This window comes from Neofelis nebulosa, chromosome 8 (assembly GCF_028018385.1).
Source record: "Neofelis nebulosa isolate mNeoNeb1 chromosome 8, mNeoNeb1.pri, whole genome shotgun sequence".
Taxonomy (NCBI): domain Eukaryota; kingdom Metazoa; phylum Chordata; class Mammalia; order Carnivora; family Felidae; genus Neofelis; species Neofelis nebulosa.
In genome coordinates, this window is record NC_080789.1 from 85,620,621 (window position 1) to 85,635,292 (window position 14,672).

General features: G+C 36.7%; 1 protein-coding gene across 23 annotated transcripts in view; it reads left to right on the top strand.

The window, feature by feature from the left end:
- Positions 1-14,672, top strand: part of SOX5 (SRY-box transcription factor 5) — a 1,021,816-nt gene that overhangs the window by 994,410 nt on the left and 12,734 nt on the right. For all 23 annotated transcript variants that reach the window (XM_058743357.1, XM_058743360.1, XM_058743362.1 and 20 more), the window contains one exon: positions 11,829-11,937. In XM_058743357.1, the coding sequence (XP_058599340.1) occupies positions 11,829-11,937 (109 nt within the window). The remainder of the gene's footprint in view (positions 1-11,828; positions 11,938-14,672) is intronic.

The following is a 14,672-nucleotide window of genomic DNA, read 5'->3' on the forward strand; positions in this document are numbered from 1 at the left end:
GACTGTGAAGGAACTCATGCGTCTGTGTTCAGTGGAAGATACTACAATTAATTAATGATTTATGGATGGCTTTTGTAGATGTTGCCTTTAGTCAAAATGAATTAGAGAAGTCAAATTAGAACCAGCTATTTCAGTGGTTAGAGGAAAAAAATCACGAAGGAGAAAGGCATGTTAGGTAAATCCTGCACGAGGAAGTGAGATAGATCATCACCGCACCCTGGCAAAGCAGGAGCTTTTTACCTTGGGGGTCGGGGGTGAGGAGGGAGCCGAGTTGTGTGTGAGCACGCATGTGTGATTTTTAAAAATCTCCCCAACTTTTAAGTCTGCTGGTTGGAATTTGTCTAGGAAAAACTACAGTAACACAAATTAATAGTATTTCTTTATAAAAGTATTATTTTTTAATCTCTACATTTGCATATTAATTATTCCATGACTTTAAAAGATACATAAAATCTGATGTTGAATGCTTGCTTTTTTTTTATAAATAGAGGCTCTCTACTCTGAAAATTTATATAAAATGGATAGGGAACTGCTTTCTAGGCAACTGATTATTAGGAAATCTAGACCAGCTTTTTATGTGCAAGTTGGCATTTGATCCTTAGGTTTTCTTTTCTTTTGTTTTTCATTCATAAAACCTTCTTAATTCTGAGTGTCTTAGCTAGGGAACACTTCTTATGGGACAGGAGGGGAGAGGAAAACCCCTTAGTGAATATTATCAGCACAGAGCAGCCAGTTTTCAAAGACCATGACAAAAAGGCGAATAGGTATTATGTCATCACCCATCCATCACTCTATATGTCAGCCTTTCAATAATTCCAATCGACATTCTCGACAGGCTGGTGCAAGTTAAAGGGGCTGTTTGTTTCTAGAAATTGAGTATGGGCTGTCTATAGCCTTTTGTTCCAGATGGTTTTCTTCTGTGTCTTTTCATTTCTTTCTTTTTTCTTTCTTTTCTTTTTGGGGGTATTTAATTGAAATACATGCCGAGTTTGCAGACTGCAAAGATCAGAGCTGTTTTCGTCCAGCAGTGGTAACTATGCATTAAACATTTTGATTTGTTTGAGCTTGAAGTTTAGTCCTTTTTTGCCATTTGCTTCATGGAGTTTGTGTATATTTACAGCCTCTGCATTTAATGGCCACATGCCTTATTTTCACAGATGGCCAGTGGAAGACTTTTTCTTTCTCTTAGTATAGCCCGCTTTCAGTTTTGCTACATTTGTCACAGTGCCACAACTTGCAGCTAGCAAGTGCCCACGCTTGGTGGGGAGCAATTATGGTGTGAGTTTTTAAGGAGCTTTTTAAAGGTTTTTTTTTTTTCCAGTAAACTTTTTATGGTTTAATTTTCAAGCCTAGAAAAGCTGTGCATGTTTTCAAACAGAGAGTCTTGTGTTCTTTACATCATTCTGGTAGAGGGGTTAGTGCAGGATGGTCCAATAAAATGAGACACACAGGGCATGCCAAATTGGGCTTTCGGATAGACACCCACAGGCCTCTCTGATGATTGAAATTGTCTGTGCATTTAAAGACATGATAGGCTTACAATAGTATTCCTGAAAAAAGCAAGTTTGAAAACACCATGTAGAGAACGATCTAGATATTTTTAAAGTATATTTCTATGTTGCATGTTAAAAAGGCTAGAAGAATAATACGCAGTAGTCATGCCAAGGTGATAGGGTTGTAAATTGACATACATGTGCCCACATTTCCATTTTTCCTAAATTCCCATAAGGAAAGTAAGAATCACTTTTGTTGTTGGACCAGACGTTTTCTTTTTATAAAAAAAAAAAAAAAAATCTGTTAAGAATGGTCTTTCCTTCTTTTCTCCCTTGGTCCTTTCCTCATCCCCAAGATGGAATAGTCATCTTAGAGACATTTAAACATTAAAGCACTGAAATAATACAGACGTTTGTTTTTTTCAGTTACCTTCTTATATTTACTAGATGTGTTGTATTCTCTATTGTCGTGTATTGCAAACTACCAAATCAGATTAAAAATTATGAGGAAAATGTTCTGAATTTAGCATGTATTTCAAGGATCTCCTTGATCTTTTCAATCACAGCTTTTCTCTTTTTTTTCCCCACAAATGAGAAAGACTTGTTTATGAGTCATAGGAATAATAATGGCTACTGATGTTTATTTTGTGCTTTACCCTTTCCCAAGTGATTTCACATCAGCTTTCAGTCTCATACTGTAATATGAGCAGAACAGTATTCCATCTTTATTTTAAAAATAAAAATGAGGAGCACCTGGGTGGCTCAGTCGGTTAAGCGTCCAACTTCAGCTCAGATCATGATCTCATGGCTTGTGAGTTGGGCCCTGCGTCAGGCTCTGTGCTGACAGCTCAGAGCCTGGAGCCTGCTTTGGATTCTGTGTCCCCCTCTCTCTCTCTCTGACCCTCCCCCGCTCACTCTCTCTCTCAGTCTCTGAAAAATAAAACTGAACATTAAAAAAATTTTAATTAAGAATAAAAATGAGATTGGAGATTACAGGAATTCCAGTGGAAGATCAGTTTTTAAACCAGTGTCTTGTGGCTTAAAGTTCAGTCTGTCTTCTAATGGACCAGGCTGAAGAAGTTCAAGAAAGTACCCTGCCTGATGATTAGCTCCTGGGCCAGTGTTGGTCATGTGTATTATGTAGTATGATTTGAGGCTTTATTAAAAAATCTAATTTAAGGGACGCCTGGGTGGCTCAGTTGGTTGAGAGTCCGGCTTTGGCTCAGGTCATGATCCCGTGGTTTGTGAGTTCGAGCCCTGCGTGAGGCTCTGTGCTGACAGCTCGGAGCCTGGAGCCTGCTTCGGATTCTGTGTCTCCTCCTCTCTCTGCCTCCCCCCCACTCATGCTCTGTCTCTCTGTGTCTCTCAATAATAGATCAACTTAAAAAAAAAAAATCTCTGGGGCGCCTGGGTGGCGCAGTCGGTTAAGCGTCCGACTTCAGCCAGGTCACGATCTCGCGGTCCGTGAGTTCGAGCCCCGCGTCAGGCTCTGGGCTGATGGCTCGGAGCCTGGAGCCTGTTTCTGATTCTGTGTCTCCCTCTCTCTCTGCCCCTCCCCCGTTCATGCTCTGTCTCTCTCTGTCCCAAAAATAAATTAAAAAACGTTGAAAAAAAAAATTAAAAAAAAAAAAAAAATCTCCTTTAAGCAACCACCATCTCCACAATTCATACATTGTTCTTCCAACTACTTTGTTTTTCCTGTGTCAGCTCCCTTCCTGGGTCTCTCTTCCTCCACCGCACACAAGAGGAGGAGCAAAGAAAACAAAAAGAACATGCTCCATCTTATTTATTTTGCTTCTCGTAAGCAGTGCTGATAAAACATGTGAAGTTTTAGCTGTTTATTAAATTGAAATTTTAAATATCCATTCTAATCTGTATTTTTTCTCTCCCTTCCCTTGAAACAAGCACAGATAATTGAAAAGTGAACAATAACTCCGATGTGCCCGTTTCTATTTGTCAGACCCAGCCTTTCTGGACCAAGCCATGACTCTTTCCAATAGTCCAATTGTATTTATTTAACTGAGATAACTACTGGCTACTGAGGCTACATTCATAAGAATGCTAGCAGTTTTATAGCTTTTATTCCATGAAATGGAAAAATTAAAGAGAAAAATTCTGTCTGTACATTTCTGTATCTCAATAACTGAGTTATCCATTGTTTATAGAATAATTAATATAAGACAATATTCAGGTTTTTGTTTACATCTATGCTGCCCTCCCACCTACCGGACATCCTGTGTCAGTTATAAATTCTATTATTTTTCTTTGTTGGCCTCCTGTTTTTCTCATGTTAACCCTTTTGATTTAACTCGGTGTGCACAGTGTCTATATCTGCCCTGCTTCGAAATATAACAAAGTCTTTTTTTTTTAGATTTTGGTTGGATGCTGACCACATACACAAACATTTGAAAACTTGAGTCTTAGTTTTTTTCTTCTTCTGCCTTCTCTCCTCCACATGTACACACCATAAACACAACTGTGACAAATAAGCCAGGGCCAATATTTTGCCATGGCAGTGTTCCTGTGTACCTTCTTTGTGACTGATTTGTTTTCTGCAGATTGCTTTGAGTGGCCTTTTTGTGCGTTACACCCCCAGGCCTCAGCACCTTCTGCCTCTCTCTGGCAGCACCTTCTTCCTCTCTCCTTAAAACTTACTCAGTTTTAAGGACTAAATTAGTAATGTTGAATTTGGGTACATAAGTGTGTCTTTCACAAAGTACCTGAATCAGTAAGTCTGATTGCTATTTGACAGTCTCTTCACAAAATATACCTCAATAACTCAAGGTTTTTTCATAATTTGCAATATCTTCCTTGACTATAATAGAATGATTGTAGGTTTCTCCATTATAAGTGGAGTTCCCTTAAGTTTTGAAACTTAAAAACTTTTAAGAAACTGTCATTTATGGATAGAGAAAATATTTATAGTTTTATACATTGGTCGCATTGTTTTAGTTTTATTTTAGGGAGTGTCCAGTAAAGTAGGATGTAGAATTGCAGGTTTGAAAGAAAATGAAAAGGCCTTGAATCCAACCTGTCATCTGATGTTGCGTTTCCTCTTCCATATTTTTAATATGCTAGGCAGGTGGTCATATGGCCCATACTTGAAAATCTCCAGAAAGGGGAAATTTTTTTTACATCTTGAGCAGCTCATTTAATGGACAGAGACTTGTGACTATTAGACAACTCTTTGTGGTTCATTATCTTTCACCTGATAACTTAAAACCATTGGTCAGTGTTGTATCTCTTGACTACGTATGACCAAATTCTATCCCTTTCTCACAATAACAGGCCTTGATTTTTTTTAAATAAGTTAATTCTTAAGATATTTAAAGACAGATGTTTTTGATCTGCTCTTCCCACCTCATTCAACTTTCTTTTTCATCGGCCCCATGCAACTTCTCCAGCATGACAATAAGGGGATTGATGGGAACATAATCCAAAGCCCAAAATATTATGGCCATCGAGCATCATGGTCCACCTTCTAATTCCTGTAGAAAAATAAACTGAAGTCATTATAATGTTGTTTTTGTTACTGAATCCATACTCGTTTTTTATTGTCACTACATCCTCTACTAATTGCTCTTAGCTAATTTTTATAACCATGAGCTCTGTCTTTTCTGGAATATCCATTAACTGCTCAGGTCATTGTTCCTCAGATTTCTCTCTTCTTTCATGAAAAACAGAATTATTTGTCATTAGCTTTCTAATATTTCTCATGCTTTAAAACCAATTATTTAAAAATCATAAATCTGCATTCATCAATTCCATCTACAAGTCTTGGAAAATTATTCATGTATATTAAGACTTGAGTTCATACTAACTGTGTTTCCTTCAAAACCATTCCATGTACAACTTCACAATACTTTTTAAAGAAAATTTGATCTGCCAGTACATTTCAATTTGATCAGATTGCCTGATGAAACTAAGTTTCTAAGAAATGTAGCTAAAATATTTATTTGGCTAAATACTTATTAAAATGAATACTTAGCTTCAGGAAACATTTCATGAAGATGGCTACCAAATTTCATAAAAGGAAATTAGACTGTGGAACAAAATTATGTGTTCTGATGCATGATTTCTCCACTAGGGGAATCTCTGAATTTAGAAAAAGAAAGCATCAAGATTAGATAAGGCTGATTTTGTAGATGACTAGATTAGAGGACATTTATGGACCTTTCCAACCCCTTTGCTCACATATCTCTATGATTGATTCTCTGATGGAGAAAATGATTGGAAAATATTCCTAAGGAATACCAGATTTCAGAGTATCAACGTGTCTGGGAATATCCTAGTGAATACATTTACATTTGGCCAGAGTAAAATTAGTGAGTGATTTCTTCAATTTGCATTTTTGTTAGTCTTGGGGAGAAGTGTGTGTGTGTGTGTGTGTGTGTGTGTGTGTGTGTGTGTGTTAGAGAGAGAGAGAGCGAGAGGGAGAAAGAGAGAGTATGTATTTGTATATAATTTATATACAATTTGCAAGAAAGCCTTTTCTCCCATTTGTGCTGTTAGAGTATGTGGGTGGATGGTTATTTTTTACAAAAACAGTGTTCTCAGTAAGCAAGGGTGAAACTGAAAGGTTGAGGGGATAGACATATGCATTATTTCTTTATATTTTACTTAAGCTTATGAGAAAAATCTCCAACTGATAAATCATTATGACATTATAAATAATCTTTCATCTTCTTTGGTGGTCTGTGAGGCTCACATAATTGGAGGGTTAAAAACCTTTTTTGTTTCGTTCTTCCTCCTGTGTCATTAGTATAGAAGTAGACCGTAAAAAAAAGTGCAGCCAGAAGGGGTTTAACTGTTACTGAGTCAACATTTGACAGTCACACTGTATTCTGTCATTTCATGCATGTGCTTTTTATGAGTTTTATAGCTTTGTGAGCTTTATTTCAGGGATGTCCATTATGATAGCTGATCCACAGCCCATCTCTTTCTGTCTATGTGTGTCTGCTGGGGAGCAAAGCTCATCACCTTATATGAATCCCAATTTCAAAGAGTAATAGAGGAACCATTTACTCATGCATTGTTTAATTTTGGATTAGGTAACTAAGGAAATATTCACCACCTCTTAAAATGGAGTTTTCGTGGGGTTTTTTGTTTTGTCTTGACTGCTCTGTGAAATACCAAAACAGGATGTTCATTTGAGCCTTCATAAATGGCGAATTTTTAATTATTTTCTGTATAAGTTGAAGTAATGGAATAGGAGAAAATTTCAATTTAAATATGTACTAGACTTACAAGCCATCATGCCTGAGCATCAAATGGAAAATAAAAAAGATTAAATACATCATTGTAGATGATGGACAAGAGGAATGAGAAAAAAAATCCCAACAATTTTTAGAGTTGTTACCAAAATTCTTCTTTTAAATGAGTACTTGTCCACTGCTCTAGCCATAGAAAATAAAAGACCATGGGGCGCCTGGGTGGCTCAGTCGGTTAAGCAGCCGACTTCAGCTTAGGTCATGATCTCACGGTCCGTGAATTCGAGCCCTGCGTTGGGCTCTGTGCTGACAGCTCAGAGCCTGGAGCCTGCTTTGGATTCTGTGTCTCCCTCTCTCTCTGCCCCTCCCCTGTTCATGCTCTGTCTCTCTCTGTCTCAAAAATAAATAAACATTAAAAAAAAATTAAAAAAAAAGAAAAGAAAAGACCATAACCATGACAAGTTATTTAATACTGATATTGAACTATTCCTGTAAATCATACATGCTAGAAAGAATCTTTATTTTTTCAATTTCCCTCATTGACTTTTTTCCCTAATATTAAAAGCATATATATCTTCATTTTTTAAGCTGATGAGAATCTATTGTTATATTGAAACCCCATTTTAGGGTTTCTGGGACTCAGAGAGGATAATTGATTTGTCTAAAATAACATAGCTAATATATAGAGCATAGTATGGTTAAGATGTGATGTTTCTGGTCCCCAAGCCCATTATTTTCTATATGGGTCATTTTCTGTATTTTCAAATATTTCCCATTAATCCCGAGGGTCTTTTGGGATGCTTGGGTGGCTCAGTCGCCTAAGTGTCCAGCTCTTGATTTTGGCTCACATCATGATCTCATGCTCTATGAGACCAAGCCCCTGTTGGGCTCTGTGCTGAGAGTGCAGAACCTGCTTGGGATTCTCTCTCTTCCTCTCTATCTGCTCCTCCCCCACTCTCACACATGTGTGCAGTGTGCATACTCTCTCTCCCTCCCTTTCTCTCTCCCAAAGTAAATAAATAAACATTAAAAAAAATCCCTATGGTGTTTTGCCATTCAGAACATACAGATCTTTGCTGACTACTTCTAATCAAGTCATTGCTCACATCTCTTTAGATATTACTTGGCTTTCCTTGTTGATTCCCACCACTGCCTGGTGTCATGCACAAACAATACAATGTGTTGTTTTCTACTATGCAAGTCAATTGAAAAGGCCACAGAGCCCAAGACCAGCTGCCAAATTGCCCAAGTGAATATTAGCATATTAATAATAGTTCTTTGAAGGCGGGATTTTACTATGATTTATTTGATCCCAACAAACTATGTGATCTAAAAGTTTATTTTCTTCTACAGATGAGATATAATTCATTCGGATCCTCTTTCAACTTAACATAGGATCAGAAGATTTTTCAAGTAAAAACAGACTTTACCTAATGTTTCCCCTTGATATCAGTAAACCTGCATAATTGTCTAAGATTTGATTAGCCAGGTGGGAATCATCTTTCCAAAAGAAATCTAGTTGTTATCCAATTGCTGGCTTTATTCAAGAGAGAAAGCATATAGGTCATCTTGTTTGGTCCTTTTTTATATGCCCTCAAGCCTTTTTATTTGGACTAATTTGTAGTAATTAATATGTTTGCACCCTCTGAGATTACTCAGAGCATTTCAGAATTTTGGCAAGTATTTCCTTAAATGTGTTTATTTTTCTTTCATTTTTGTTTTGTTTCTGATAGAAAAAAGGTAGGGGAGAGAAGACCAGTGAATCGTGTCAGTTTCAGACCAGCATTTAGATAGTATTGAAGGGCAGTAAAGTAAAAGTGCTGTACTGGATATGTGTTCAAGAACACTGATCTTATAGTGGGGCGGAGCGGGGGCTGGGGCAGGGGACATGAGGTGTTCTTCTTACGTACAAATTCTTGAATAATCTGTTTTTTATTGAAACCAATTGGGACTAAGAGTCTAAGTTTGGGAACAATTATCACTTTTGCCAATCAGCATTTTTTTCTGCTTCCCCAAACTCAATTTCTTGAGTTTTACTGTTTTTGGCATCTTCCCATTTATCCCTTTTCTACCTGATATCAAACTGTGCTTGATTTGTTTCAGCTGCCTCTTTTTAGAAAAGATTAATTATAAGGACTTTGGGAATCAAAATATTACCTGTTTGAGTAATATTGGCACATTTGAAAAGAGACTTTTAAGAAGAGAAAGATTTGACCCAAGGAACAGAATTGCAAATCATTGAATTTTAGACATGACAATGCAGAGGGGACAACCAGGGAATGGTGGCATTGGAAGGAACAGAACTAGAGGAATCTTCTCAGTGTACCAACATTTGTGCTTTATAACATTTGGCTGATTCTTTCTCCTCCTGTATACCTGAATAGATTGAATTTAAAATGTTGAGAACTATTCTATTGTTTGTTTTGTTTTGTTTTTTAAAAGTTATTTATTTATTTATTTATTTATTTGAGACAGAAACAGACAGAGTGGGGGGGGAAGGGGGAGGAGAGAGAGAGAGAGAGAGAGAGAGAGAGAGAGAGAGAGACCCAAGCAGGCTCCACACTGTCAGCACAGAGGCCAACGTGAGAACATGACCTGAACCAAAATCAAGAGTCAGAGACTGAACCAATGGAGCCACCCAGGCACCCCTTTTGAGAACTATTTTTAAATTCAACTCATTCTTCTGATGTTTCAGTATATGACCTAGACTCCTAGCCACATAATGATTTATATGTATCTCTATACATAAGAGCGGAATATAAACTTTTATTTACTATAGGATCAATTTTCATATGGAATTATATGGTAATTATTTGCCATGTAACCACTGTGTTTTTATATAGTGCTACATATTTACCATATAAACACTTAGGTTTTGTAATATCCCCCTTACCTCAGTTCCTTAAAGCCTTCTGAATTCATTGTCAGTGAGGGTTTTTAAAATGTGCCAGTGTTACCATTTTGATGTACATCCTATTTTAAGGTGTTTTAATTAAAGGCACACCGCACATTCTCCAGTTTCTCTAGTCATGTCTCATTTTCCTGTTCACATGTCAGGGAATCGGCTATGCAAAGGGTCACAAAAACAAGACAGTTTACCCTGTTAACTTCCACTCTCTGCCACTGACCTGCTCTTGAGAAATATTGTAAATTCCATTTTGGGTAACTAATTAAATAATTTTATTATACTGCATGTTCTAGTGGTAGATGGTTAGAGGTTACTTACTGTAAAAACTGATGGTAATTTTCCTACCCATCATTTTCTAATTTTAGCCTCTTGGTAAGATGGCACAAGGTTCACAGCCCAACATAGAACATTTGAAGTCACTTAACATTTCATCCTTTTTCTACTCCGATTGCCTTCACTTTGCTTTTTCTTCTTAAAAGACTTTGCTTCAGAATGGAAAACTCTGTCTAAAATATGTAGCATTATTACCTTATACACCATTAAATCAAAACCTGAGAGGTGATCCATGCCTAGTACATTCCCCAAAGATAGTGCAGTAAAGTCTTCATTGACTGCAGACTATCAGATCATGCTGATGGAATGTAGGTTGTTTTTTTTAATGTAACTGTCTTCTATTTTAATGGCTACATTTACTATGAAGGGTCTGTTTAGCTGGTGTCCTTGGCGCCCCTGTTCTCAGCTGAATATATACAGCAGACAATCTCAGCAAAAGAAATCCAGAACATAGAAATTAGCTGAAAATGCCAATTTCACACATATTGGATCAGGTTCTACATTTTTAAATATATCATTTATCTCAACTTCGTACTATATAATCCTATAGAACTGGAGTTGATACCAACTATTTTGTTTCCAATTTCCTTGCTGTGTTTTGTACTAATTGACAATTAAAAATAGTATTTCTACTAAGTCATGTACAGCCTTTGATGAATAGGAGCTCCAAGGCCACTAACTTGAAAGAATTTTTCTCTAGTATGTATAAATGTAATACTGTGAGAGATGTTGTAGAGATAAAGCATGTACTACATTAAGAATTTGAATACCCTAATGGTTGTTGGTGGGAACATTAGTTGGACCCTTTACCTATAATACAATTGTCCTAAATAGTTGATGATTTATTGTGTCAATGTCTGTTACTCAGTATACGGGTTCATTTGAACAGTTCATGACTGTGTTCCTCAGAAAATGAGGTAAATAATTATAAATAAACCTGACCAAATTTTATGAAATCCAATAGATGCTTTCCTTAAAACTGTTTTGGAACCAAATCATCCTCAGAGCAATGACGGAAAGTGCTAGAAATGTTGTAAACCTTTCATTGTATGCTTTTTCTTTTCATAAAATCACCCAATTCCTTAATTGGAAGTAGTTTAGTATTTCATGTGGTTTAGATTAAGCATTATATTTTCCTTGACAATAATTTTGTTTGTAATGCAATGTTCTCCATGAATTCAAATCATGCACTGCATGCTTTTAAATGACTTGATGTCTTTGCAGATCTAATTTTGGTGTATTTGTATCTCAAATAATTCGCCAACTCAATATTTTGGCTTAGCAATCCAAATCAAATTGTGGTCCAAGTAGCAGGCACTCACATTGAATGTACAGAGACTTGACAAGCAATTAGCAATGAATATTTAAACGTCTTCATTACCCTTGCATGAGGAATGCAGATGGCATTTAGGGAGATGGCAACCAGAGGGCACTACTGTGAATTATGTTTCTATCAGTTGGTCACCTGACTATTGGAAGACTTTCTCTGGGCCCCATGCCACTCCTATACTTCTACTGTCTGGCTAAAAATAGAGCGTTCCAAATGGTGCAAAACAGGTTGCTTTTCATGAAATTACTCTGCACATTTTACAATTCAGGACAATTGTCTCCAGGGATCCCAGCATATACCCTTTAGGCATACCAAACCCAAATGCCAAGACTATCTAGGGGATTCTAAGAATCAGAGTTCCTTCAAAAACCCTGCTCATCATTTGCTTCAGTTATCTCAGCAGAATGTGCTGAATGTGCAAAGGTGAATAAATCAATATCCCGTCCCTCCCAGGAGTTAATGTATTATATATGGCCCAAGAAAAAAATGTCTTTGAATAATTATAATTTCCAGACTGAGCTCTCATTATAAATTCCTTTTTTTTTTTTTTTAAGGAAAAAACAACACTGGAGAGTCTGACTCAGCAACTGGCAGTTAAACAGAATGAAGAAGGAAAATTTAGCCATGCCATGATGGATTTCAATATGAGTGGAGATTCTGATGGTTTGTGAAAATTATTCATATATATACCAATAGTGTGCAGAAGTGTCTATTTAGTGTCAATTAAAACTACTAAAAAGTATGTAAGACAGCCGCCTAATACCTGATCGTTACAATAAGAGCTCACGTGTACCGAACAGTTCCCATGTGCCAAACAATCTGCTGAGTGTTCTGCACAAATCATCTCATTAATTTCTAGCACAACCTGTGAAGTAAATACTATTGCAAATAAAGAGATTGGCCCCTGGGAATTTTGAATCATTTTTTTCCCCCAACATAACAAGGCTGTAAGTACCAGAGGCAGATCCTGGATTCAAGATGGCACAATTCTAAAGCAAATACTCACAGTCACTGTCTAATCTATGTCTCACTTCCCTATTTCTTTTCAGCAAACTTTTCAGAAATTTGTATCTATCTGCTCATTTTCAAGTTGTCATTTGTAAGATTCTGACCAGAATACAAGGCTCAGTGGACACCTTCAGGATTTTCTTTCTTTCTTTCTTTTCTTTTTTTTTTTTTTTTTTTCCATTTTGAAACGCTTCCCTCTTATACTGTCTATTGTACAGTCCGGTGTCATCCCTACCCTCTGTAACCCAACTAGAACGCCAGCTACACAGCCTCATGCTTTCCTCACATGCCTTCTTGTTGTCTGCATCATTTCCGAACATTCTAAAATCCAAAATGACAACTAATGAAATTGATACCCTAATTTTAATTGCACAGGAAAGAAAGAAAAAGAAGAAAGTGTTATTCCTCTCACCTTGAGCCCCAGCTAGGAACCTCCCTCCAGTGTCAAGTACCAAACACGCATTTTAAGAGCACTGTCCTCAAATGTGTTACTATTGAACAGGAAGTTCCCTGCATGTAGAAAAGTCTGCACCAGAGCAAACCATTAGGAAGCATACTTTAGGACAGAGGGGATTGCCGTGAATTCCCCAACATACTTAGTTGTCTACTCTGTACCTTGGCCCCCAATTCTGCTTTTAAGTCCAGTTCTGCACCAGCTACAAAAGTAGCCAAACTTGACCATGTAGCCAGATAATTTTATCAAAACGAATCTTATTCAATTGGATATCCAACAAAAGTCAGTGTTGTCCTAGCCTGTTGGATCCAATCATTTCCTTCTATTTTCCACATCACTTGGTTAAGATAAACCTAGCCTAAGTACATATAAAGAGCTTGTTTAGCTTTGATGAAGTTACACTATGTTCATTTTATTGCTTATGTTGCTGTAAGGTGTAAGAACAAGAAAAAGCAGATGTGCAAATGATCATTTGCTAGTTACAAACCCATTTTAGGAAGATGTTGCCATATATTAGCACTCATTTATGTCAATAAAAAAGACAATGACTGGTAATAAGACATTTCATAAATTTTAAGTTGTATTAGCATGATGAAATATAAGCATAGTAATCAGCATTAAAACATCAACAATTTTGTTGCTGTTATTTGTTAAATTCAGTCATGCTTGTGTATGCAAAATATTTTCCAATCTTCATCAGACCAAAGAGCATACTATGAATGAGAAATAATGAGAAACTCCACCAACAGGTATGCTGTGTTTTTGTTTGCTGCTATAGAGGTCTTCAAGTCTGGGTAATTCTGGTTGATTCCTATTCCTTCTAATTGAGAAAAGAAAGGAAGAGGAGTATGAAGAAAGAAGAAAAAAGCAGTGCTTTGATTAATGATACAAGCTCTAGAAATCCCCAAATTATTTAAACATTTTATATGCTACCAAAATACATCTCTTCCGTATTTTCTAAAGATAACCCTGTAATACTTAGTATCACAGTTCTGTGTTTTCTTATGCTTCTCCTGATTTTCTTTGCCTAAACTCAGGTATCTCTGGAAGCTGTTTAGTCTGGTGAAACTATTCTATAAACTCATGCAAAGCCTGGAGGAATGAATGCAGCTCCCAAAGTTTCTACCCAGACTCTCAGTCGTGTTCTATTGTCATAAGTCTTGAAGGGAACTTTCAGGGGGTCTCCGGGTAACTTTAGATGTTAGGGAGAAAATTCAGGGGAATGAATTTTTTTTTCACCTTAAATATGTGGCTGTAGACTTCTTAAGAAACCATGGTTGTGTACCTGTTGGTTGTTTTTTCCCTACCATTTTCAAATATCTTCTGGGGAGCAGGCTATCATGGATGCATCAGCATCTTTCATGCATTTATCAGCACAAAATTGCAAAGAAATGCCAAACACATTACAGAAGATTATCTATATTGTATTTTCACCCCAAAGTTTTATTTAGCAGCATTTTATTTCTATAACCTCAGCGAGAGGAAAAGGGCATGACTACTCTATATTCTGACCGTCTTTAGGTAGCAGAGACACAACCTCACTTGTAGTCCATTGTGCCAAATGTGCTAGTGTTTCACAATTTTCTGAGGTTCTTCACCCATTTAATATTTACACAGTGCCAGCATGCCTACCGGTATACTCCAACTGTTCTCTTTCCATTTTGCCTCAAAGATCACGTATTTCAGGTTTCTCGTGTCCTTTTGAAAGTAAATGGTGAAACAGTCCACAGTCCATTGAAGAAAAAAAAAGAGGAAAAATATATTAGAAATGGAGTGAAAATGCAGATACAACAATTGCCACTACAGGGCTTAATCAGAAGCTTCATAAACAAGCATCTGTGTCAAGAACTGAAAGTACTATTAGCAGATATACTTGCTTTATTCATATTTAATATACTAGAATAGATATTTTACAGACAAATATTCGATAGTAATG